Source organism: Hypanus sabinus, chromosome 27, assembly GCF_030144855.1.
Source record: "Hypanus sabinus isolate sHypSab1 chromosome 27, sHypSab1.hap1, whole genome shotgun sequence".
Taxonomy (NCBI): domain Eukaryota; kingdom Metazoa; phylum Chordata; class Chondrichthyes; order Myliobatiformes; family Dasyatidae; genus Hypanus; species Hypanus sabinus.
In genome coordinates this window covers 27,107,801-27,135,240 of record NC_082732.1, presented here as the reverse complement: position 1 = coordinate 27,135,240, position 27,440 = coordinate 27,107,801, and the positions used below count along the sequence as shown (strand labels likewise).

Here is a 27,440-nt window from a genome sequence, read left to right as displayed (position 1 = left end):
AATAACTCCCGGAGACGTGAGGCGAGAGATAAGCTTTTATTAGCTGGAAGAAAGCACCGTCAGCAGCAAGAGACCATCACACAACATCCTGGAGACTGAGGGAGGAGCAGTGCCTCCAATCACCTTTATACAGGGGTCTGTGGGAGGAACCACAGGAGCAGTCAGCAGGGGGGCGTGTCCAGACAGGTATATGCAGCTCACTACAGAAATTTCTCCTCATCTCTATTCCAGGGATGTCCTTCTATTCTGAGTCTGTGCCCTCTGATACTAGACTCTCTCATGAATGGAAACATCATCTACACGCCCACTCTATCTAGGCCTTTCAATATTCGGTAGGTTTCAATGAAACCTCCCCCTTATTCTTCTAAACTCCAGTGAGTACAGGCCCAGAGCCATCAAATATTCCTCATACATTCAACCTTTCATTCCCAGGATTAATCTTATAAACCTCTAGAGCACCTCAAAAGCCAACATCACCTTTCTTAGATAAGGGGCTCAAAACTGTTCACGAATTTCCAAATGCCGTCTGACCAATACCTTATAAATCCTTAGCATTTCATCTTTCTTTTAAATTGTAATCGTCTGGAAATGAATGCCAACATTGGATTGGCTTCCTTACTATGGACTCAAACTGCAAGTTAACCTTCAGGGAATCCTGCACTGGGGGTCCCAAGTCCCTTTGCACTTCTGATTTCTGAATACTTTCCTCAGAAAATGATCTATGCCTTCATTCTTCCCACCAAAGTGGATGGCAATACACTGTATTCCATTATTGATGCTTCAGGTCAAAACTCTGCATTAGGACTTGTCGTTTGTTTCTCCAGAGAAAAATGGGAAACGAGTCCAGAATATTGCAGAACGCCAAACTGTGAAATGACGTGCTAGCTCAAAAGAAATATGTAAGGAATGCAGGGCTGAGGGTTCTAATGGAAAGGAATTGTTATGGTTGAGAGAGGTGGGGAGAGTCCAGGTATTTTGAGGATATCTATGAGAGGAAAATGAGTATTTGTGGATACTTACACTGTGAATCTGGGTGTAAGCGTGTAGAAGGATGCCTCAGTTTTTAGATACTTTTGAGATACCTATGCACAAAACATGAATATGTTAGTACCATGAGATATTTGTGGGAGAAACCCAGCATACTGAGTATTTATACTGGGGTGCCTGTTACATAAGATATCTGTTGGTAGAACACAACATTAATTTATCAATTAACCACATGCCTTGTCTCCTCAACAGAAGCTCACCCGGAAGCAATTCCATCAACAGGAGGCCCTCTGGGAGCTGCTGAATACCGAAGCTGCCTATATTAGGAAGCTACGTGTCATCACAGATGTAAGTCTCCGACTCAACCCCAGTCATCACCTCATACCTCAAATGACAGAGTGTTGAGCACTCCACTGGTCCCTGGTGATGGCAGATATCTCCGGTCTTATCTTTGCTTTCTCCGTTATGTTAATTTAACCAACTTCTGGCTTAGTCCTGATTACCATTCTCTAATACTAAATGTGGCTGGGTATGTGAATAACACCCTTTGCTTTTAATGTTCAAACTTTTTCAACTGTACCCTTCAAAGTGGTGTACAAGTTGCTTCCAGTTCTGAAGGTTCTGACTTCCACTGGGGTTCAGGATCCTTCCTGTCCTGAAAGTGTGAATGCTCGTTAGAATTTGCTTACTTCCCTTCATCAGTCATTATTGTTGGCTTCACTTTAGGGTGATCGCTCCCATAGGTTTAACTGTCAGTGCTGAGATAACTTAGATCTTTCAACCCAAGCTCATCCACAAACAGCAAAGATTTGTAAGCATTACAAACTTCTCTCACTAAAGTACCCTTAACGAATAATTTTGTCAGTGTACATTATTCACCTAGCATGTCTTCCTTTTACAGCTCTTCCTGTGCTGTCTCATGAACCTGCAAGAATCAGGCTTGTTGACTGAGGTAAGGTCAAGCATTTAACTTTGAAAGAAAAAATGTCAAATGAATTCCATTAGTTTTCTGCTCAAGCGAGCCGTGCTTAAGGGATAAAGAAACCTCTAAGGCAGGGATTCCCAACTTTTTTTATGCCATGGGCCCCTACCATTAATCAAGGGTCCATGGACTCCAGGTTGGGAACCCCTGCTCTAAGTGTTAGCCTTTTCTAAAAGAATATAACCAAAAGTCTTTGTACACATGCTTTGAAGTTTGTACATGAGTGTTGGTGTTTGTGCAAACGGTCTGAGGTACCAACATGCTGATAAACATGCCCTGGTGTTAGTTAAGATGTTTTGGTCGATAATCTGTCCGCAGGCTCTAGCTTTTCCCTGCACGCTGGTGTTGTTTTGTATGCATTCTATGGTTTAACTTGTGAAAAATGGAAGAGTGATTTCAGCTTTGATGTTCTGCAGGTCGACCCAAGGAAATTGTTCTGTAACATCCAGGAGATTATTCAATTACACCAGGTTTTGTGGCGAAACGTGATGGCTCCAGTATTGCAAAAGGCCCGGGAAAACAAAACACTGCTCAATCCCACACACTTCCACAAAGGATTCAAGAACGTAAGTTACAAGAGGGAAAGAGAGCAATAGGTGAATGGAGTCAGATAGAATAATTACAATCAAGTGTAAGGCTTAGGCAGAGGGCATGACGTGGTTTTAGCCAATGCCAGGCTGGTGATGACAGAGGCCCAGTTTTAGAAGCTTTTTGATTTGGATTAAGAGGCTGATTGTATTGAATACTGAGCTGTAATCAATAAATGTCAGCCTGACTTGTGTTTTGCTGCCTTCTTTTGATTCAAAGTAGAGTGGAAAGCAAATAAGATTATGTCTGCTGTTGACCTGTTGCGGCAATTCGCAAATTGCAGTGGGTCCAAGGCTTTGCTTAGGCAGGAGTAAATTCCAGCTATAACCAACCTCTCAAAGCACTTCATTATGTGTAGATGTGAGTGCTACGTGTCAGTAGCCATTTAGGCAGCTCATTCTGTTCTTCTTGGACATCGGTATGATTGTTGTCCTTTCGAAGCAAGTGGGAACCACATACACAACAATGAATGATTGAAAATGTCCAGCCAGTTGGTCAGCAAAGGTTTTCAGCATCCAGCTAGGTACACAATTGGGTCCTGACATATTGTGAGTGTTCACGTTCTTGAAGGATTTTCTGACATTGGCCTCTGAGAAAGAGATCACAGAGTTGCCACATGCGGTGGAGATATGCATGGGTGTAATGTTAGTCTCGCTTTCGAAGCATGCATAAAAAGCATTGAGCTCAGTGGGGAGTGAAGCAGCACTCCCATTTATTCTGTTAGGTTTTGCTTTATTGGAAGTCATAGCATGCAAAGCCTGCCACAACGGTCATGTATCCAATTGTGTCTCTAATGTTACGTGGAATTGCCTTTGTGCATCATGATGACTTTCTCCAGATCAGGACAGGACTTTGGTCCCTGTTTGGACCAAAGCTGTGATGGAGATCTAGAGTGGAATAGCATTGGTAAAAATCCACTCTCAAATGCTGGCAAGTAGATTATTGGTGAGTGTATACCACTTAATGCCACTGTCAATAACAGCTTCCATCATGTAGTTTCTGATTGAGAATGGACTGATCTGGCAGAAATTAGCTTTAATGGATTTAACTGGGCTGATTCTGCAAAGCAGTCATCAGCACTACAGCTGGGATGTTGAATGTTCCTGTAGCCTTTATAGAGTTCTTTGTTCTCAGCCATTTTGTGATATCGCATGGAGTGAATCAAATTGGAGGATGGTTTCCATGGTGGTAGGGTTGTCAAGAAGAAGCCAGGCGCTATCTTAATGTGAATGCTAGTGCCATGGCTCTGATTAATATTGGTGTAGAGTCAACTGGATAAGAGGCTAAGTTGAAGAGAACGATGACGTAGGTTTGTGCAGACCCATCCTCTGAGCAGCTGGTTGCAGAAGCCCAGAAACTGTGGATAGCTAGTTTACCAAGTGGTGTTCAGTCAGCTTCAGCCTTCAAATTTATGACCAGCTCTGGCATCACAAGCAAATTTGAAGCTGATCTTCAATTGCCAAACACTAATGGAGCTTGCTGTGTATGATTTCAGTTCTTAATAAACTGCTAGTTCTATCACTGCTCAAACTCAGAAGTCTGTATTTCTTGTTATCTGTCACAGTTTGGTGAGCGTTTTAAGCCATATATTCAGTACTGCATGGAGGAGGAGGGTTGCATGGAGTACATGAGAAACCATCTCCGTGACAATGAGCTCTTCAGGATCTATGTAACGGTCAGTGCCCATCTATCTCTAATCTATATGACAAACTTGAACTTCCTTGCAGGCTTGCTAGGTTTACCCAAGTCCCTGAAGTCTTCAATTATGCAAAATAGTGAATGCACAGGGACTGTGAACACAGCTGAATTGGAAATGTGCTGCTGATCGACTGGGGATTATGGAAATTGTTGTACTATCCTGACGCAGCTTTCAATTGTCATCGTCACGACATGGGGAGGCCACCTTTTCAAAATGACAAAATGGAATATGAGCCATTGGAACAAAAAAGAAAGAGCTTCCATCTTCTGGATGGGTTTCATTCTGCCTCTGCCCATGTGACAACTTTATGACGTCGTCATGCAGGTTCAGTAACCCCCACTCATATCGCTTCTACCTCTAGGCCACCATTCTGCCCCTTGCTTCTCCAGTCTCCGGTCTCTTGTCCCAAACTTTCATCACTGGAACCTCTTCCATTTAGGCTTCAGAGAATGCAGCGCAAGGATAGTCTCTTTGCAGAAGATCTTTGTAAATTAAGACTATCTTGACTAAGTAAAGATGAGAAGTCATAGTAGCTGCAGTTAGGGATTGGGGGAGCAACAGGATGTGAGAGAAGTCTTTTGTAAGGAGTCCCCATATTCTAGCAGTAATAGCGATGATTTACAAAATAGTGGCTTTGCTGTAAAGCTCACAGCCTAAGAATGTATTAAAACCATAAATATTCTCCTGCCCTATTATTTTGCCTTGAGTAAATTTTTGCACCTTGTGCCTCAGTGGAAATGACAATGTGTATATTGCAGCTTTTTACTTGTATAAAGATGGTGATGCTTCCATGTTCTTTTGTTATTTGTGGTTTACACAATTTGGAAGCCGCCTGTGTGTAGCTCATAGAGTATACTTTCCTGTATTTAACATGAGGATAATATTATTGTCATTCCCAGATATTATTTAATGCAGAAAAATAAGCATGGGGTGGGGGTGTTGGTTGATATTTGCATAGTATTTTGAAACAAGGTGATTTTTTTGGCTCAGTGTTAGAATCTCAAACTTTTTATTCTGCCTAACTGCAAGCCCGTCACATTTTGTAATCCATTGGGCCATTTTATACTTAAAGTATATGCAAAACCAAGGCTGCGCGCGCGCGCACACACACACACACACACACTTACTTCACGGACTGTGGATCTGATTAAATACCATGGTTGTCACGGACTTTATTAAAACAGTTGTAGACAAGTGCGGCCCCACAAAATCATTTCAGTTATCCTCAACCAGAATCCCTGGATCAACCATGAGGTCGTATTGAAGTATAAAAATATTATGGAGTATAAAACTTGTATTACTTGCTGTGTAACCAAGACTATGTAGTCAGTTTGCTATGCATGTACCCAAGATGAAATGCTAGGAATGTAGAAGACAATGGTGTGTTAATATATGTTAATGAGAGGTAGCTAAGAGATGTAGTCAGCTTTGAAGTTTGCTATTTGCTATGCATGTATCCAATTGAATATAGAAGACAATGGTGTGGTAATAGAGGTAGCAAAGAGATGTTTTGCTTTGAACTTGTTTGCTGTGTAACCAAAACTATGTAGTCAGCCTTGATGTAGATTATGTAGTTTGAACTTGCTATATTTGCTATGCATGTACCCAATTTAGTAGGAGAATGAAATCTTAAGAATGTAGAAGATGGTGTATTGGTGAGAGACAGCTGGGAGATGTGGATTGGAACATGATTAAGTCAATGGGACGTACCTGTGAAACTGGACCAGGATTTTGCTATAAAAAATGCCGTGTCCAAGGATCGGTGGGTGGGCAGTCAGCGACTACCTCACTGACTGTCTCAGCTTTGATTTGCAAATTAAAGTTTAACCCTTCTTGAAGAACCTTCTGCGGCTCCTGGTCATTTGTGAGGCACGAAAAACCAGACAGTCAGCAGTCAGCTGAGGGCCACATCAGAGGTGTTCAAGTCTGGTGACCAAGATAATTACAAGAATTACAGCTGCGACTTGCGGAAAGCCATCTCACGGGTGGAGTGGCAATTCCAGACTAAACCTGAATCAACAAAGGGTGCTCGACAGTTGTGCAGGCTTACAAACCGTCACCTCTTATGAAGTTAAATCTGATGGAATAGGCAAAAGCAGGGTTTTGCTTCCAGATGGCTCAATGCCTACTATGCTCGCTTTGACTTTCAAAACATGGAACAACCATCACAAACTCCCACAGCTCCAATGATTTTGGTCTCTGAAGACGAGCAAGCAGCTTTCAGGAGGGTGGACCCACTTGAGCAAAAGCATCCAGTGTAGTTAGGTACCTGGCCAAATACTAAAGACGTGTGCTGATCAACTGGCTGGGGTGTTCACTGAGGTCTTTAATCTCTCACTTGGGCAGTGTGTGGTACCCACCTGCTTCAAGCAGGCATCAAGTATACCAGTGCCCAAGAAAAGTGTGGTGACCTGTCTCAATGACATCACTCAACAGCACTTACTTACACAGTGATGAAGTGTTTTGAGAGGTTGGTGATGAAACATATCAACTCCTGCCTGAGAAGCGACGTAGATTTGCTCCAGTTTGCCTACCAGAGCAACAGGTCCAGAGCAGGTGTCATCTCATTGCCTTTTCATACAATCTGGACAGCAAGGGTGCAAACATCAGGATGCTCTTTATCAACTACAGCTTAGGATTCAATGCCATCAAAATGAATTAGTAAGCTCCAAGACCTTGGCCTCAATACCTCCTAGTGCAGTTGGATCCTCGATTTCCTCGCTTGCAGACCCCATTCAGTTTGGATTGACGACAACATCTCCGCTATGATCTTCATCAGCTCAGGTGCACTGCAGGGCTGTGTGCTTAACCCCCTGTTCTACTCATTTTACACTAATGACTATGTGGCCAATGCCATATTCAAGTTTGCTGATGACGCTACTGTCGCAGGCTGAATTGAAGGTGGTGAAGAATCGACGCATAGGAGGGAGATTGAAAATCTGGCTGAGTGCTGCCATAACAACAGCTTCTCACTCAATGCCCACAAGACCAAAGAGCTGATTATTGACTTCAGGAAAAGGACACCAGAGGTCCATGAATGAACCAGTCCTCATTGGAGGATCAGAGGTAGAGAGGGTCAGTAACTTTAAACTCCTGCGTTATTATTTCAGAGGACCTATCCTAGCCCCAGCATGTAATTGCAATTACGAGGAAAGCATGGCAGCACCTCTGCTTCTTTAGGAGCTTGCAAAGATTGGACATGACATCTAAAACTTTGACAAACTTCTGTAGAGGTGTAGTGGAAAGTATATAGATGGCTGCATCACAGTCTGGTATGGAAACACCAGTGCCCTTGAACGGAAAATCCTACAGAAAACAGTAGATATGGCCTAGTCTATCACAAGTAAAGCCCCCCCCCCCCCCCACCACTGAGCATATCTACAAACACTGTTGCAGGAAAGCAGAATCCATCATCAGGGACTCCCACCACACAAGACATGCTCTCTGCTCACTGCTGCCATCATGAAGAAGGTACAGGACTCACACCACCAGGTTCAAGAATAGTTAATAGCCATCACCCATCAAGCTTTTGAACCAAAGGGAATAACTTCACTCAATTTCACTTGTCCCATCGTTGATATGTTCCCACAGCCCTGACTTACTTTCTAGGACTCTTCACCTCATACTCTAGACATTTATTGCTTATTTATCTATTAATTATTTCTCTCCTTTTGTACTTGCACTGTTTGTTGCACATGTATGTGTATATGTATGTGTGTGGATAAGTATATAAATATATGAATATGTAGGCATGAAGTAAGTTTAGCTGTAGTTGCCAATGAAACTTGTTTCCACTGTGATGCATCATATAGCTCTATCAGCCAATTTGCTCTTGCAGGCTGCTAAATACAGAACCTAAACAAAAAAGTGATTACTGATGTGTTGTACAGATAGGGAATCGTAACTGATACTGTACTGCAAACTTTTCAGCTCTGTGCCTTTCCAGATAACTTGATAAGAAAATTTGCATTCTTGTTGTCAACTCCTTCAGAGCCTTACCCCTTCCTGTATCTGTAACCTCTTCCAGTCTTAGAACTCTCTGTAATCTTACGATTTTGGCCTCCTGGTCATCCTTAATCCACTTCTACTGGTTTTATAAACTCTGGAATTCCTGCCCTAAACCTTTTCCTCGGTTGTCCTTTAATTGTCCCCCTTTCTTGACCTTTGGTCACCTGTTTTGATATCCATTTAGTTAACATTTTTTTACGTTTGATGATGCACTTGTGAAACACCTTGGAATATTTTTGCTGTATTAAAGCTGCTACTGAAAGTTGTTGGAGTTCCCCAAATCTCCCGCTCCCCTTATTCCCCTCCCCCCACCCCCCAAAGCCTTGGATATGTTTCTTTTCCAACTTTTCTGTTGAAGTTCTGACTTGGAGCTGTACTGCACATCAATACAGTCGGCCCTCCTTATCCACGGATTCCGTATGCGCAGATTCAACCAACCACGGATCGGGAAAACCCGGAAGTTCTCTCTCCAGCACTCATTGTTTGAGCATGTACAGACTATTTTTTCTTGTCATTATTCCCTAAACAATACAGAATAACAACTATTTACATAGCATTTACATTGTATTAGGTATTATAAGTAATCTAGAAATGGCTTAAAAGTACAGGCAGTCCCCGGGTTATGAATGAGTTCCATTCCTGAGTCCGTCTTTGAAGTCAGAACAGGTACATCCAGTATTATTTAGCAACAGTTAGTCAAATGTTTTTCTTAGTATATAGTACGTATTTTACCTTTCTATGCATATAAAACACTTAAGAAACATACATTTTTCAATAATTTAACCACTGCGTTGCTTAGTAATAATTAGCTTTCATCAGGGCAGGGCCTTTCACATTCTCTATTAAAATTGTTCCGATTGTTGACTGACTGTAGCCTAACACTTTTCTAATGACCGATGGCGTTTCACCTCTTTCTGATCACTTCATTATTTCCACCTTATTTTTAATCACGATTGTGATTATGTTCAAGAACAGAAACACTGTGGATTCAGAGCTGTACCAATGTCTGGGTCCTAATGTCCACCACACTTTACTTACTTACTTTAATCCTTTTCGCTCCTTATGGGGCATAGGGCCTCAACAAAAGTCCTCCACTTCCTGCGATCTCTGGCAGATGTTTTTGCAGTCTCCCAAGTTTGGCCGGCGGCTTTCAGTTCATCCAAAAGCCTACTCCTCCAGGTTTGCTTTGGGCGACCTCTTCTTCTCTTCCATTCGAGTGATTGTCGAGCGACATTCGACTGGCTCTTCCTCAAGGTGTGGCCGACCCATCTCCACATCCTCCTCCTTATCTGGAATACAACGGGCTCTTGGTTTGCTCCCTTCCATAGGTCTAGGTCTGACACTCTGTCGTACCACTTGAGGCGGAGGATCTGCCGGAGGCATTTGTTGAGAAAGGTCTGGATCTTGTTGCAGCTGGTGTTAGTGATTCTCCATGTTCCGGATCCATATAGCAGGATGGCTTTCACATTAGAGCTGAATATATGGAGCTTAGTTTTGACAGAGATGGTCGTAGATCTCCAAACAGGTCGGAGGGTTGTGAAGGCATGTTGGGCTTTTCCGATCCTTGCTCTGATGTCCTCATCTGTACCTCCCTGATTTACTGATTTTGCTTCTGAGGTAGGCGAATTTGTCTGCATCTTCAACTATTTGTCCTTCAATCCATAATGGCTCCTCTTGTTTGTTATTAATGCGTAGAACTTTGGTCTTCTCCTGACTGATCTTAAGGCCTACTCACTGTGAGGTCTCTCCCAAGGAATCTACTTTCTTCTGCATATCTTGAAGCCGGTGTGAGAGAAGAGCGAGATCATCTGCAAATGCCAGGTCTTCCAATTTCCCTGTTAACGTCCACTGGATGCCTCTTTCTGAGCCAGCATAGGCTGTTCTTGTAGCCCAGTCGAGTACCACAAGAAAAAGTAGAGGCGACAGCAGGCATCCCTGTCTGTCTCCAGTAGTGACCAGGAACTCTTCAGACAGTCTCCCATCGTGAATGACCCTGCATGAGAAGCCATCATAAAGCTGCTTGATGATATTCACCATCTCTTTTGGTACACCATAGTGTCGTAAGATGCTCCACATTGACTTTCTGTCCGGGTTGTCAAATGCTTTCTCAAAATCAATAAAACACACATATAGTGGAGTTTGCCATTCTATTGTCTGCTCCACAATGACTCTAAGTGTAGCTATCTGGTCAATGCATGATGTCTCTTTCCTGAACCCTGCCTGCTCATCTCTAAGTCTCTGGTCAATGGCGTCTTTCATTCGCTCCAAGATGACCCTGGTGAGAACTTTGCTAGGAATGGACAACAAGGTGATCCCCCTCCACTTGCCACACAGTGAAAGATCTCCAGATTTTGGCAGCTTCACAAGGAGGCCCTTCTTCCAATCTGATGGGATCTCTCCTGTTCTCCATATCAAATTCAGCAGTATATGCAAATGGTCCAGCATAACCTCTCCACCCTCTTTCAATGCTTCTGTTGTCTTCTCCAGCAGCCTTGCCGTTCTTCAGGCTTTTCAGGGCTTTTTGAATTTCTTGCTTGGTGATTTCACCTATATTGATGTTGAGTGGGTCTCCAGGCTCCAGGTCAGGTGGGTTCTGTGGTGGTGGTCTATTCAATACTTCCTGGAAGTGTTCCTTCCACCTCGCCAGCTGATCTTCAACCGAAGTGAGCAGATGGCCTGTCTTGTCTCTAACAGGTCTGTTGAAATTGCTTTTCTTCCCTCTCAAAAGTTTAGTTGTGGTGTAGAGTGCCTTGAGGTCCCCTTTACTGGCCACTGTTTCTGCTTGCTCTGCTATTTCATTGAAGTATGACCTCTTGTCCTTTCTGAGCTGTTTCTTCACCTCCTTGGCCATCACGCTGTACCTGTTGGCGGCGATTTGTTTCTGTTGCTGGGTCCTGGCCTGATTCAACTCCTGTTTGAGCTTTTTCCTCTCCTCCACCTTCTGCCATGTCTCGTCCCTGATCCAAGTTTTACTGCTGACTGAGGGTCTTCCCAGTACTTCTTCACAGGCTCCTACAGTGGCCTGCTTGAAGGTAATCCAGGCGTGTTCCGCTGTTCTCTCATCTTGTTCCTCTATTTGAAGAGCCCCAAAGCGGTTTTGCAAGGCGATATGGAAATCTTTCTCGTTCTCTTCCATCTGTGGTTTTCTAACATCAAACTTTATTCGAGTGTTCTGTTACTTCTTCTTGGCTGACAGCTTGATCTTCAGCTTTGCAACAACCAAACGGTGGTCAGATCCAATATCTGTTCCTCTTTTGGCTCTCACATCTTGCAATGAACTTCTCCAGCACTGGCGGACCATGACGTGATCAGTCTGGTTCTCTGTTTGATGGTCAGGCGAGACCCAGGTTATCTTGTGGCAGCGTTGGTGGGGAAAGAGGGTACCTCCAATGGTCAGTTCGTTGAAGGCACAGAAGTCGGTAAGGAGTTCTCCTTTTTCATTCATATTCCCCAAACCATTCTGGCTCATCTCTCTCTCCCTGCCAGTGTTATCACTGCCTACTTTGGCATTCAGATCTCCCATGATGATCAACATATCTTGCTTAGGTACCTTTCTAACTACTGCTGAAGCTGAGTGTAGAAGAGATCTTAATCTTCTTCCTCTGCGTTATTAGTTGGGGCGTAGCTCAGGATAATGGATACCTTCTGGAATCTGGACTCGAACCTGGCTGTGATGATACGGTCGGACTCTGGTTCCCATTCTATCAAACTTATGGCTGCTTCTTTGGACAACATCAGGGCCACACCAGCCTCATGCGGGTCTTCCTCTTTTTCTTCGCCGGAATAGAGCAGAGTTTCTCCCGTCTGCAGTTTGGTCTCACCAAAAGTATTCCACCTTGCTTTGCACATGCCCAGAAGTGTGAGGTGGTATCGGTTCATTTCCTTCACTGCCTGTGCGCACCTACCTGTCTCCCAAAGCGATCTCATATTCCATGTTCCGATTAGGATAGATTTCTTCTGTGAGAGCAGCTTTGGAACCTTCATTATGGTTTTCCTCGGGTGAAGGAGGGTTGTCAGCCCTGTAGCTTCCTGACGGGTTTGGTTGCAGCGCGTCATCAGCCTCCTGAATGGGGCCCTGCTTTTCCCGAGATCTGGGTTAGTGGTTGACAATTTGTTGACAGTTTCTGTAACAATTGCTTGTTTTACGTGAACAGGTTGTTAGCCCATTGCACAACCCCCAACCTGAAGGACCAGGGGTTTTCTGTCGGGGTCACCTTCCCCCAGGCGATGGCATTTCCATGCTAATGAGCTCCACCTGCCCGGGTTTGAAATCAGAGTTTACCCTCTCCTAGATAGGCTGCCATCCAAGGCTAACGAGTCCTATCTACCCGTAACCCACTAGACGAACAGCAACTCTGGATTAGGTATTATGTAGTGACCCAGATTTGATTGGGAGCTTAAAGTAAAATAATAAGAATATGATAGAATTCACCCTGCAGTATGAGGAGAAGTTAAAATTGGATGTATCAGTATTATAGTGGAGTAAAGGGAATGAGAAGTTAAAATTGGATGTATCAGTATTATAGTGGAGTAAAGGGAATTACAGAGGCATGGGAGAGGAGCTGGCCAAAGTTGATGGGAAGGGGACATGAGCAGGGATGATGGCAGAATAGCAATGGCTGGACTTTTTGGATGGAGTATGGATACATCCCAAGCATGAAGAAATATTTCAAAGAGAGGATGAGGCAACCATGACTGACAAGAGAAGTCAAAGACAGTATAAAAGCAAGAGAGGGCATATAACAAAAATTACAGGGAAGTTAGAGGAATGAGAAGCTTTCAAAAATCCACAACAAAATAACCATAAAGAGAGAAAAGATGAAATATGAATGTAGGCGAGCCAATAATACAAAAGAGGATACAAAAAAGATTTTCCATTTATAGTATATAAAAAATAAAAGCAAGACTAGAGTGGACATTGGACCATTGAAAAATGACACTGGAGTGGTAGTAATGGGGCACAAAGAAATAGTGGATGAACTGAATAATATTTTGCATCAGTCTTCACTGTGGAAGAATCAGGTTTATTATCACCAGCATGTGATGTGAAATTTGTTAATTTAGCAGCAGCAGTTCAATGCAATTCAAAATCTAGCAGAGAGAGAAAAAAATCAATAAATTAAAACATAATAAACAAGTAAATTAATTACATATGTTGAATATATTATTTAAAAATGCAAAAACAGAAATACTGTATATTAAAAAAGTGAGGTAGTGTCCAAAGCTTCAATGTCCATTTAGAAATCGGATGGCAGAGGGGAAGAGGCTGTTCCTGAATTGCTGAGTGTGTGCCTTCAGGCTTCTGTACCTCCTTCCTGATGGTAACAGTGAGAAGAGGGCATGCCCTGGGTGTTGGGGGTCCTTAATGATGGACACTGCCTTTCTGAGACACCGCTCCCGAAAGATGTCCTGGATACTTTGTAGGCTAGTGCCCAAGATGGAGCTGACTAGATTTACAAATTTCTGAAGCTTCTTTCAGTCCTGTGCATTAGCCCCTACATACCAGACAGTGATGCAGCCTGTTAGAATGTTCTACACAGTACAACTATAGAAGTTTTTGATTGTATTTGTTGACATGCCAAATCGCTTCAAACTCCTAATAAAGTATAGCTGCTGTCTTGCCTTCTTTAGGACTACATCATTATGTTGGGGCCAGGTTAGATCCTCAGAGATCTTGACACCCAGGAACTTGAAACTGCTCACTCTCTCCACTTCTGATCCCTTTATGAGGATTGGTATGTGTTCCTTCATCTTACCCTTCCTGAAGTCCACAATCAGCTCTTTCATCTTACTGATGTTGAGTGCCAGGTTGTTGTTGCGGCACCACTCCACTAGTTGGCATATCTCGTTCCTGTACACCCTCTCGTCACCACCTGAGATTCTACCAACACCGGTTGTATCATCAGCAAATTTGTATATAAACAGGCAGGATAGACAAAGGAGAGTCAGTAGATGTTGTTTACTTGGATTTTCAGAAGGCCTTTGACAAGGTGCCACACATAAGGTTTACTTATTAAAATAAGAGCCCATGGTATTATAGGAAAGATGCTAGCATAGATAGAAGATTGGCTGACTGACAAGAAGCAAAGAGTTGGAATGAAGAGAGCCTTTTCTGGTTGGCTGCCAATGACTAGTGGTGTTCCACAGGGGTTGGTGCTAGGACTGATTCTTTTCACATTATATGTCAATGTTTTAATGAAATAATTGATTGTTCTGTTGCCAAGTTTGTGGGCGATACAAAGATAGGTGGAAGGACAGGTAATATTGAGGGAGCAGGGTGCCTGCGGAAGGACTTAGATAGCTCGGGAGGATTGGCAAAGATGTGGCCGAGGGAACGTGGTGTAGGGAAAAACATGGTCATGCACTTTCATAGAAGGAAGAAAGTGTGGACTGCTTTCTGAATGGGGAGAAAGTTCAAAAATCTGAGGTGCAAATGGACTGGGGTGCTTTCGTGCAGGGTTCTCTAAAGGTTAACTGAAGATTGAATCAATGGTAAGGAAGGCAAATTCTGGCATTTGAAAGAATGGGAGGGGATCCCATTGAAACCTGTTGAATATTGAAAGGCCTAGATAAAGTGGATGTGGAGAGGATGTTTCCTGTAGTGGGGGAGTCGGGGACCAGAGGGCACAGCCTCAGAATAGAGGGGCATCTATTTAGAACAGAGATGAGCAGAAATTTCTTCAGCCAGAGGTTCTGAGTCTGTGGAATTCTTTGCCACAGACAGTCATTCAGACAAAGTTATTGGGTATATTTGGGTATAAGAAAGCTTATGGGGTGTTAGGTTTCATAAGTCGAGGGATAGAGTTTAAGAGTCGCGATGTAATGTTGCAGCTCTATAAAACTCTGGTTAGGCCACACTTGGAGTACTGTGTCCAGTTCTGGTCGTCTCACTATAGGAAGGATGTGGAAGCATTGGAAAGGGTACAGAGGAGATTTACCAGGATGCTGCCTGGTTTAGAGAGTATGGATTATGATCTGAGATTAAGGGAGCTAGGGCTTTACTCTTTGGAGAGAAGGAGGATGAGAGGAGACATATGATAGAGGTGTACAAGATATTAAGAGGAATAGACAGAGTGGACAGCCAGCGCCTCTTCCCCAGGGCACCACTGCTCAGTACAAGAGGACATGGCTTTAAGGTAAGGAGAGGGAAGTTCAAGGGGGATATTAGAGGAAGGTTTTTTACTCGAGTGGTTGGTGCGTGGAATGCACTGCCTGAGTCAGTGGTGGAGGCAGACACACTAGTGAAGTTTAAGAGACTACTAGACAGGTATATGGAGGAATTTAAGGTGGGGGGGGGTTATAGGGGAGGCAGGGTTTGAGGGTCGGCACAACATTGTGGGCCGAAGGGCCTGTAATGTGCTGTACTGTTCTATGTTCGATGTTCTATATTTAAAGCAGAGGTTGGTAGGTTCTTGATTAATTAGGGTGTAAAAAGTTACAGGGAGGAGGATGGAGAATGGGGTTGAGCGACATGATAAAATCAGCCATGATGGAGTCGCAGTGCAGACTTGATGGGTTCAATGGCCTGTTTCTGCTCCTGTGGCTCATGGTCTTATAACGTGTCTGTAACAAGATATTTAACAGTTATTTATTTAAAAGTGCAACAGCTATTAAAACAGATGTTTTTATTTGAAAAATGGTTCATATTTCTTGACTGGAATTATTTTACAATGAATATATAAGGAGCTGATACCTAAACTTTGTATGTATTGTTTCCAAACAGACATTAACTCTTTTATGAAATAGTAATTTTCTAAGAACTTTGAACATCATCCTCCCTCCCTTCCTCAAGAACCATAGCTGTGCGTAACCAAATTTGTAGCAGTATTGCCAAGCAGGCGCCTGCTTTCTGAAAGGTCACAGAGTCAGCTCGATGCTAAAGTTCCCAGGAATGATCTGGGAGCACAGAGCGGGAAGAGTTCTATGGAGTTTGATTTACCAGGGCTCTGTGGTATTAGAAGGTAGAGAATGAAAAAGAGAGAGAGTGAGAGAACGAGACAGTGGCAAAAGACAAAGGGAGTGGCAATCAGTTTGGGAGAAATGAAATTTCGGTTTGTTTCCATGCTGTAATTGTTATATGGAAACACAGCGCTGTGCTCTCCCTGAGTAATTGCTGTCTGTCTCTGTTGACAGTGGGCAGAGATGCACAAGCAGTGTAACCGCCTGAAGCTCAGTGACATGCTGGTCAAACCGCATCAGCGACTCACCAAGTATCCTCTGCTCCTCAAATCAATCCTGAAGAAAACAGACGATGCTCACGCCAGGGAGGCCATCGTTAGTATGGTACGTACACTTCGGACCATTCAGAGTCACACTCTCATTCATGGCGTGGGTACGGTTCTGCTTTGGGTCATGGCAAACACTTCAAACCTCAATTCAAGGTGATTTGATGCTATTACTAGAAAAAGCAAAGTTTCTCTGTTGTGCTGAGCACTGCTCAAGACAGGCTGCTACCAGTGTACTGATAAATGAAGTTACAGAAGCCACTCATGGACTATATAAACATCCTAAGATTCTGGAAGGAAACAGAAAGAATAGGGAAATTATTATCTGTGTTCTCTCCCAGGCCAAGATCCTTGGCATGAAGCCCCTTATTATATTAAGTCACCTCTGCCGAACATTGTTCACATGCCCAGGGGACTCCTAAAACAGCATCTCTATTCCAAAATCTTTTATAGGAAGAGATTATCTGGTACACAGAGGAAAAGTTACAAAGATGTGTTCTGGGTCTTTTTGGAAAAATGTGACATTTGCACTGACTTCTGAGAATCCCTGGTTCATGACTGCTCGAAGTGGAGAAGGGACATTTGGAACAGGATTGAGAACCTTGAGTTTGTGTGTCAGATGTACGTAGAATCCCAGTGTTGATCATAAAAGAAGTGCACCCAGCTCAGGGTGCATCTCCCAGGCCTGTTCATGAAGTGGCCCCACATAGACCTCATCATTCATTTCAAAAATAAATCACAAACCATAGAACCATAGAACATTACAGCACAGAAACAGGCCTTTTGGCCCTTCTTGGCTGTGCCAAACCATTTTTCTGCCTAGTCCCACTGACCTGCACCTGGACCATATCCCTCCATACACCTCTCATCCATGTACCTGTCCAAGTTTTTCTTAAATGTTAAAAGTGAGCCCGCATTTACCACTTCATCTGGCAGCTCATTCCACACTCCTACCACTCTCTGTGTGAAGAAGCCCCCCCACATGTTCCCTTTAAACTTTTCCCCCTTAACCCATGACCTCTGATTTTTTTCTCCCCTGGCCTCAGTGGAAAAAGCCTGCTTGCATTCACTCTATCTATACCCATCATAATTTTATACACCTCTATCAAATCACCCCTCATTCTCCTACACTCCAGGGAATAAAATCCTAACCTATTCAACTTTTCTCTGTAATTCAGTTTCTCAAGTCCCAGCAACATCCTTGTAAACCTTTTCTGCACTCTTTCATCCTTACTAATATCCTTCCTGTAATCAGGTGACCAAATCTGCACACAATACTCCAAATTCAGCCTCACCAATGTCTTACACAACCCCACCGTTATATTCCAACTCTTATACTCAATACTTTGATTTATAAAGGCCAGTGTACCAAAAGCTCTCTTTACAACCCTATCTACTTGTGATGCCACTTTTACGGAATTATGTATCTGTACTCCCAGATCCCTCTGTTCCACTGCACTCCTCAGTGTCCTACCATTTACCTTGTATTTTCTACCTTGGTTTGACCTTCCAAAGTGCAATACCTCACACTTGTCTCATTAAGCTCCATCTGCCATTTTTCAGCCCATTCCTCCAAATCCCTCTGCAAGCTTTGAAAACCTTCCTCACTGTCCACTACACTTCCAATCTTTGTATGATCAGCAAATTTGCTGATCCAATTTGCCACATTATCATCCAGATCATTGATATAGATGACAAATAACAATGGACCCAACACTGATCCCTGTGGCACACCACTAGTCACAGGCCTCCACTAAGAGTAGCAATCCTCCACTACCACTCTCTGGTTTCTTCCATTGAACCAATGTCTGATCCAATTTACTACCTCTCCATGTATACCTAGCGACTGAATCTTCCTAACTAACCTCCCATGAGGGACCTTGTCAAAGGCCTTACTGCAGTCCATGTAGACAACATCCACTGCCTTCTCTTCATCCACTTTTCTGGTAACTTCCTCGAAAAATTATAATAGAACCAGAGCCACCTTGGTTCGCAAATGACTGTTTAAAAAAGAAACAAATAAAAATTTGAGTGTTAAGGTGTGGAGAAAGTTATAAATTAAAAAAGGGAAGCCTAGCATATTTCAAAACAGTAATTTGGACAGTGAAAAACTTTATAGTTTAATGTGACAATAGGACCAAAACTTGGAGTAATAGTTAAAGATTAGAATTAAAATACCTTTGCTCAGTCAGATGTATTATTGTCTCAGATAGAGAGAAATGGTTTGATTTAATATCCATTGGACAAAGATCAGGAGCAAATCATACTAAATCTGGAATAGACAGATAAAAAGGGAAAAGTTGAAGAGGAAGGGTGAGAGGTAGCCCCAATAATGACAGATAATATAACTGCATCAATGTGGAATAGCCTTGTGAATTTGGTTTGTTAAAGCTGGATGTGTTATTTATATGAGTGTAAGACGAGATGGGGCCTCAGATATTCACTCACTCACTCAAGACAAGAAGTAAAATTGTATATATCCTGCCCTCCCGCTCTACTGGCTAACTACGCTAGCAAAGGGAAGAACTTGTTTTCTAGGCGTAAGCCAAGTTTGCAAAATAGATGGGAAGTGGAGTTTATCCATTTGCTTGAGCGATGTGTCACAGAACCAATTAAGAACAGGGTCGCTTCCAGTCTGAATAGCTCTAGTATTTGACTTTTCCACCCTGGGAAAAGACTCTGACTGCCTTATCTATTGTATATACATCTATCAGGCCACCCCTCAGCTGCCAGCACTACAGAAAACAATCCAAGGTTTCCCAACCTCTCCTTATTACATGTACTCTCTCATTCTGGTGAACCTCTTCTGAACCCTCTCCAAAGCCTCCACATCCTTCCTGTATTGCAGAGATCAGAATCCCATGCAATATTCCAGATGTGGCCAAACTAAAGGTTTATACAGCTGCACATGACTTCCCTACTTCAATACCAAACACCCTGACTGATGAAGGCTAGCATATTGTACGCCTTCTTTACCAAGCAATCTACCTGAGTCGCTCCTCTCAGGGAGATATGGACTTGTGGATCCCTCTGTACAGCAGTGTTTCTAAAGGTCCTTCCTTTACTAAATATCTTCCTCCTACATTTTCTCTCCCAAAGTTTACGTTTGACCTCCTGTTATCACGTATGGATTCCTATTTTACTCCAAGTACATTTGTTTGACTATTTTAACCTTTCTGATTCCAGTGTTTTAGTTTTGAGGACTGTGCTTTGACGAGGTCTCTCCTCTGTCGTAAATTTTTAAATCTCCAGATTAGTTCCGTAGAGAGCTTTATCGCACACGTGAATTCCCGAATGAGCCAAAGACAGGAGCAGCAACGACTGGCAGAGATCATCAGTCGCATCGATTCCTACGAGGTGGTGGATGGGAGCTCAGATGAAGTGGAGAAGGTAAAAGAGGGACTGGACCGTCAGGAAAAACGATGACACAGACACAGGGCAGTAAATGGGTGAGGGACACGGGAAGAGAGTGCCTGAGAGAGAGAAGTGTGAGGGTGGCAGGGTGAATAAGGTTGGGAAGTTGAAGGGGGGGGGGTGGGTGAAAGAAATTGAAGAGGATGCAGAAAGAGAGATTAAAGGGGAAAGAAAGTAAGTGTGAAGGAGATAGATTAGTCTCAGAATGATGGAGTGCAAGAAACATGGAGGAAAATCCTGAAGGGTTGAGGAAGAGGCAGAACTGGAGAGGGAAAGGAGGCAAATGGAATGAGAAGAAATGGAAAGAAGAGGGAGTGGGAGGGAGAGTGGGGAAAGTAGGAAGGGAGGGGAGAGGAAGTGTGAGGGAGAGAACTAGGAGAGTAGGCGAGTGGAAGGGAAAGAGGGAATGGGTCAGTCTGTGAGCAGAGGGAATGAGACAAAGACAAACGAGCCTGAGGAACAAAGTGTGAGAAGAGGAATAAGAGGATAATAAAAAGTAAGGTTTTCTTGAATGGGAAGGAAGTACGGTTTTACAAGTGAAAATGTGTGAGAAACAATGCCTGTGATATAGTGAAGCAGAGCAAAATTGAAATGCTGAAATACTTGCAATGCATGGTTAACACTTATTCTTTATAAGCCAGTCAAGGGTCAACCATGTACGATCCTGGTGTTTGTTTTTCTGGTCAATGCCATTACTACTCTATTACCTCCGCTCCACTTTTCATTCCATGCAATTTCACTTATTGTTCCCTGTGAAATTTCTGTCAGTGTGCCAAAACAAATGGTGCCTTTTCCAAGTACACCAACAGCATTACAATAACTGCATCCATTCGGTATCATATGCAAATATAGATATTTTCGTAAATGTTCTACGACAGCGTCAGTTGTAAAAATTGTCATTTGGGAACCAAAGTATAACATAAGATTTGTAAAGGCTTGAAATTGAAGGCTGTGCTCAATTTTGAGGGAGTATGCAACATTATAAGGCATTCAGAATGGCTCTGGAATCTGAAAATAAGCCTAAATACCGATGTATGAGGTGCTGTGATTTGACAGGGAGGTTCAAAGGTGACACTTATTCCTTAGAGTGTAAGATAGAGGAAAAGTGTGCAGTTATACAAATAATTTCATTTGAATGCTGAGTCACAACCACATTTGTGCGAATACCACTGACTTTGAAGAAAAGCCAAAGTGGTGGCAAGCACAGGGCCTCCAGAGGCCCAGTGACAAAGCATACCAGCCCCTGTGAGTCTTTCAGGTTTTAACAGGCACTTCTGCTGCTATAGGTTCTGAAGGAATTCTGCCGCTTGGATTTAACAGCTCCAATGCTTGGGACGACGCCTGATGAAACAAGGCAATTGCTGCTGGAGGGAAATTTGAAAATGAGAGAAGGAAAGGACAGCAAGGTGAGAATGACTGAAAGACAAGGAAATCGATGATTTCTGAAGAAATCAAGTTTGACTCCCAGATCAGGATTTGTCTTCGATGGCTTCTGGCCCATCTCCTGTTGGCCACTCTTACATTCCAATATTACTGAGTGCCTGGACACACTTGAAAAATTCTGTTTGCATGACGAGCTTCTGTCTTTCGTTGTTTAGTGTTTTAGGGGCAGGAGATCTTTATGTTTCCCATTGTCCAGTCTATCCAGCTCTTGACTTTCTGTCTACAGTTATTGGGTTCTTTAGTGTCTGGCTTCGTGGTTTTAGTCTTTTAACTCTGTGAATGCTGGTTTATGGTTTCTCATTGTCCACTCTCTGGGTTTTTCAGTGTCCTGTCCCTTTATTTCATGGTGTTCTCTCACCAGGTTACTTTGTGTGTTGTCCTTGGGTTTCTCAGTTTCTGTCTCCGGATATCTCATGGTTTCAACTTCTGTATCTTGCAATGTTCAGTCTTGAGTTCTCAGCTCCTGATACCTTAGCTTGAGTTTATGATTAATTATTTCTATGTTCCTTAGAGAGCAGGTTCTTGGTTCTTTGTTATTGGCCCGCATTGCTTCATGCTGTATTTTCCTGCTGAGCAGGCTTATTTATTATGCTGATCCCACATACATTTCCTCTCACAGATGGATGTTTACTGTTTCCTGTTTACTGATATTTTCCTCATCACCAAACCTGTGAAGAAGATGGAGAAAACCAAAGTGATTCGGCAGCCGTTGTTCGTGGACAAAATTGTCTGCAAGGAGTTGAGAGACCCTGGTGAGTTTCAGTTTCATCAAATCAAAATTGTCCTTTATTCCAGGTTCGGTGTGTCTTGAATAGTATAACCTGCAATTAAATCTGTAACTGAAGCAATTTTGGACAAAGAACCAGAGGTGATATGCAGAAGTGAGGGAAGACCATGTTGAGAGTAAGCTTCTGAGCGATATAGTGTGAAAGAGGAAAGTAACAGCAATATTTAAATCAAGCATTCAAATTCCTTTGTAGTAGAGAGTGTTTGAGGCTTCGATTGAAACAGCAAGTTTACTGGTAACTCAGTCCCCAATAGGACTTGACTCTCAAGTAAGTTATGAGTTAAGAGGTTAAATTATTACAGGTTAAGAAGCTATAAGTGGAACCTCTGTGAATATGGGTTTTAGGTGCATTCATGTGCTATACTATGTTGTCGCTCTGCGGTACACAACTGTACACATCTGGCTGTTTGTTCTCAAGTTCTTGTGATCCCTGTCTGTCTGTTTCCAGGTTCCTTCCTGTTGATTTACCTGAACGAGTTTCACATTGCAGTCGGTGCCTTCACCTTCCAGGCCAGTGTGACCAATCAGTCTAGAATGTGGATTGAAGCTGTGTATAATGCTCAGGTAACAGGCAATTGATGGGATTGGGTATAATTTCATAGATGAATTTCTCATTATTTAATTTATTATTCCCCCAGTTTCCTTACAACAAAGAAGTTGAAATTCATTCCTCAACTCTATTCTCTCATTAATCCTGTTCACCCACTTATTTCCCTGTAATCTATTGCAATAAAATTTCAATACATCAGTAGGCTCAGAATGGCAGATTTTCCAGCATGTTTTTTCTATTAATACCCTAACAGCTTTTAAGTTCAACTTTCGTCTATGCGATGCAGCATTATACTGTAATAATTGTAGCTTTCCTCGGGGCAGGGCCTTTCAAATGCTCCATTTAAATTGTTCCGACCGTTGACTGACTGTAGTCTAACGCTTTTCCAATGACCGATGGTTTTTCACCTCTTTCCGATCGCTTTATTACTTCCACTTTATTTTCAATCGTGATCGTGATTATTTTCGTGAACAGGTTCAGAGCTGCGCCAGATCCTAAAGTCCACCGCACTGATACAGGTTAAATAAGGTCCGGGTTCCGCTGGGTCCTAAAGACCACCGCATTGAGACAGGTTAAATAAGGGACTTGAGCATCCGTGTTTTTTAGTATCCGCGGGGGGGGGGGGGGCAGTTCCCGGAACCAATCCCCCAACTGTATTCAAGTTCCAGCGAGGTTTAAAGGAACCACACAAGGCTTTGGTAAGAATGAAGCTGTGAATTGAGGCAAATGAAGGCAGAATGGGAACTGGAGCGTGGATAAGTTGGAATGAAGTGGGGGAACCAAGGCTCTGGCAAGAGTAAGTGCAGTGTTTGAACTGTGATCCTGGTGATAGGAAATGGATTGTGAGAACAAGGGCCGTGGTGAGTGGGCAGGAGTGTGGAACTTGGGATCCTAGTGAGTGGGAAAATATTAGCTGGTGAGCCAAATACTGAATTGTTGGGAATTTTGAATGGCTGCTTAGCAGATTATCGGAGTTTTCCCCCCTGTATCATTGCAACCCCCCCCCCCACTCTAATTCTCCCATGCACCCAGCTATACTGAATCCAATTAACCTACCAACCAGTATAATTGGTTGCCGGAGGAAACTGGAGCACAAGACACAAAAAGGAGGAGGAGTCAGCCACTTGGCCCCCTCAAGCTGCCCTAAAATTAGAGATTCTGCAGACGCTGGAAATCTTGAGTAACACACACAAAATACGAGAGGTACTCAGCAACTCAATCAGCATCTATGGTGGGGAATAAGCAGTCGACATTTGGGCTGAGTCCCTTTATCAGAACTGGAAAGGAAGGAGGCAGAAGACCAAAACCATCGACTGCTGATTCCCATCCATACTTTCTGCTTGAGTTGCCAAATACCTCCAGCATTTTAGTTGGGTTACTCAAAATGATAATGCCTGACCTTGTGCTGGTGTCAAAGGCCTGAATTCCCTGATCTTTCAGAACCTTCTGTGTCAATGTCTCCATTGACGCAGTCTCACAACCCTGTAGACCAGAGATGTCCAGAGATCTGCTGCTTTCTGCAGAGTACACGAGGGAAGCCCACGCAATCACAGGGAGCATGGGTAAGCTTTGCAAAAAACAGCACCAGAAATCAGGATCAAACCAAGTTCTCTGGAGGTGGGAGAGAGCATCGCTACCTGCTGTGTCACTGTATATATCAAACTGCAGATGACTAAGGCATTCAAATTGGTCCTTTGAGTACATGTTGATGTTCTGCCTATGTGAAATGGCAGGCAAAAGGATTGAACCATTATTCATGACGTTCAAGCTCAAGTTAAAGTTGTCATTCAAACATACATGAATACCCATGACTTCCTCATCGACTAAAATAACATACCAAGAAAATACTGAATAATTCTAAACTGTCTGCTCTGGTCTGAAGCCTTCAGACTAATACACAATCCTTTTGTAGAACCTGCTGGAGAGGTTACGCAGCCACGAGTCGGCGCTGAAACAGTGCACGCTGCGCGATGAAGAGGATGGAGAAAGTGCGACCTCAGATACGCAGTTATCATCCTTGTTACACGACTACCACGAGTACACAGACACACTTGAATCGCACCACAGGTAAGTGTGCAAATTCATCTTATTCCTTGTTCTCCTCATCATTAGGCCTTTGCTGGGACATTTTTAGTGAAGCTGAACATTCAGTACCTGACAGCCAGAAGCTGCTATCATCAGCAGCACTCATAAATAAAACAGAAAATAGTCAGCCAGTCAGGCAGCATCCACGGAGAAAGCAGTAGAATTAATGATCTTTCAAAGTCTGTGACATGAAATGTAAACTCTTTCTCTATCTCTCCATCTCTGCAGCTATCATTCGGTCCTGGAATTACTGCAGAATTTGGGGCTTTATGGCCAGCCTCCTGATCTCTGTGCTAAAATATATTTTAATCCAGAATCATCTGTTAGTTTAATAATGCGAGATTAGAAGAATACTTTTTCTTCTCACAGACTCTACCCAATGTCCCAGCATGGGTTGGACAAGGTTCTCTATCTCTTTCTCAATCTCCATTTCTTTATCACTCCAGCTTACCTTCTGTCACTTATTCACTTCTCCCCACTCCTCCCTCCCTCTCTCTATCACTCTCTGCAACCCCCCGATACTCTCTCTGCTCCCCCCACTCTCTACCCCCCACTCTCTACCCCCCACTCTCTACCCCCCACTCCCTACCCCCCACTCTCTCTACCCCCCACTCTCTACCCCCCATCTCTACCCCCCACTCCCTACCCCACTCCCTGCCCCCACTCCCTGCCCCCCTCCCTACCCCACTCCTACCCCCACTCCCTACCCCCACTCCCTACCCCCACTCCTACCCCCACTCCCTACCCCCACTCCCTACCCCCACTCCCTACCCCCACTCCCTACCCCCCTACCCCCACTCTACCCCACTCTACCCCCCACTCTACCCCCCACTCTACCCCCACTCTACCCCCCACTCTACCCCCCACTCTACCCCCCACTCTACCCCCCCCACTCTACCCCCCACTCTACCCCCACTCTACCCCCCACTCTACCCCCACTCTCTACCCCCCACTCTCTACCCCCCACTCTCTACCCCCCACTCTCTACCCCCCACTCTCTACCCCCCACTCTCTACCCCCCACTCTCTACCCCCCACTCTCTACCCCCCACTCTCTACCCCCACTTCCTACCCCCTACTCCCTACCCCCCCACTCCCTACCCCACTCCCTACCACCCCTGCAAACCCCGATAATCTCTCTGCTCACCCCTTTCTACCCCCACTCTCTACCCCCCACTCTCTACCCCCACTCTCTACCCCCCACTCTCTACCCCCCACTCTCTACCCCCCCCTCTCTACCCCCCCACTCTCTACCCCCCCACTCTCTACCCCCCCACTCCCTCTACCCCCCCACTCTCTACCCCCCCACTCTCTACCCCCCCACTCTCTACCCCCCCACTCTCTACCCCCCCACTCTCTACCCCCCACTCTCTACCCCCCCACTCCTCTACCCCCCCACTCTCTACCCCCACTCTCTATCCCCACTCTACCCCCCACTCTCTACCCCCCACTCTACCCCCCACTCTACCCCCCACTCTACCCCCCACTCTACCCCCACTCTACCCCCCACTCTACCCCCACTCTACAACCCCCCACTCTCTACCCCCCCACTCCCTACCCCCCACTCCTACCCCCACTCCCTACCCCCCACTCCCTACCCCCACTCCCTACCCCCCACTCCCTACCCCCCACTCCCTACCCCCCACTCCCTACCCCCCACTCCCTACCCACCACTCCCTACCCCCCACTCCCTACCACCCCCACTCTCTACCACCCTCTGCAAACCCCGATAATCTCTCTGCTAACCCCTTTCTACCCCCACTCTCTACCCCCCACTCTCTACCCCCCACTCTCTACCCCCCACTCTCTACCCCCCACTCTCTAACCCCCCACTCTCTACCCCCCCACTCTCTACCCCCACTCTCTACCCCCCACTCTCTACCCCCCACTCTCTACCCCCACTCTCTACCCCCCACTCTCTACCCCCCACTCTCTACCCCCCACTCTCTACCCCCCACTCTCTACCCCCCACTCTCTACCCCCACTCTCTACCCCCCACTCTCTACCCCCCACTCTCTACCCCCACTCTCTACCCCCCCACTCTCTACCCCCCACTCTCTACCCCCCACTCTCTACCCCCCACTCTCTACCCCCCCACTCTCTACCCCCCCACTCTCTACCCCCCCCACTCTCTACCCCCCCCACTCTCTACCCCCCCCACTCTCTACCCCCCACTCTCTACCCCCCACTCTCTACCCCCCCACTCTCTACCCCCCACTCTCTACCCCCCACTCTCTACCCCCCCACTCTCTACCCCCCCACTCTCTACCCCCCCACTCTCTACCCCCCACTCTCTACCCCCCCACTCTCTACCCCCCCACTCTCTACCCCCCCCCACTCTCTACCCCCCACTCTCTACCCCCCCACTCTCTACCCCCCCACTCTCTACCCCCCCACTCTCTACCCCCCACTCTCTACCCCCCACTCTCTACCCCCCACTCTCTACCCCCCCACTCTCTACCCCCCCACTCTCTACCCCTCACTCTCTACCCCCACTCTCTACCCGCTACTCCCTACCCCCACTCTCTACCCCACTCTCTACCCCCTACTCTCTACCCCTACTCTCTACCCCACTCCTACCACCACTCCCTACCCCACTCCCTACCCCCACTCCCTACCCCCACTCCTACCCCCCCCACCTCTGGAAACCCCGATAAATCTCTCTGCTCACCC

General features: G+C 44.8%; 1 protein-coding gene across 1 annotated transcript in view; it reads left to right on the top strand.

Moving 5' to 3' along the window:
• Positions 1 to 27,440, top strand: part of LOC132382156 (pleckstrin homology domain-containing family G member 5-like) — a 118,597-nt gene that overhangs the window by 79,924 nt on the left and 11,233 nt on the right. The window contains 10 exon segments of the mRNA XM_059952065.1: positions 1,240 to 1,335; positions 1,889 to 1,939; positions 2,386 to 2,535; positions 4,122 to 4,232; positions 16,398 to 16,547; positions 19,742 to 19,879; positions 21,190 to 21,309; positions 21,966 to 22,098; positions 22,582 to 22,697; positions 24,596 to 24,750. Of these exon segments, the coding sequence (XP_059808048.1) occupies positions 1,240 to 1,335; positions 1,889 to 1,939; positions 2,386 to 2,535; positions 4,122 to 4,232; positions 16,398 to 16,547; positions 19,742 to 19,879; positions 21,190 to 21,309; positions 21,966 to 22,098; positions 22,582 to 22,697; positions 24,596 to 24,750 (1,220 nt within the window).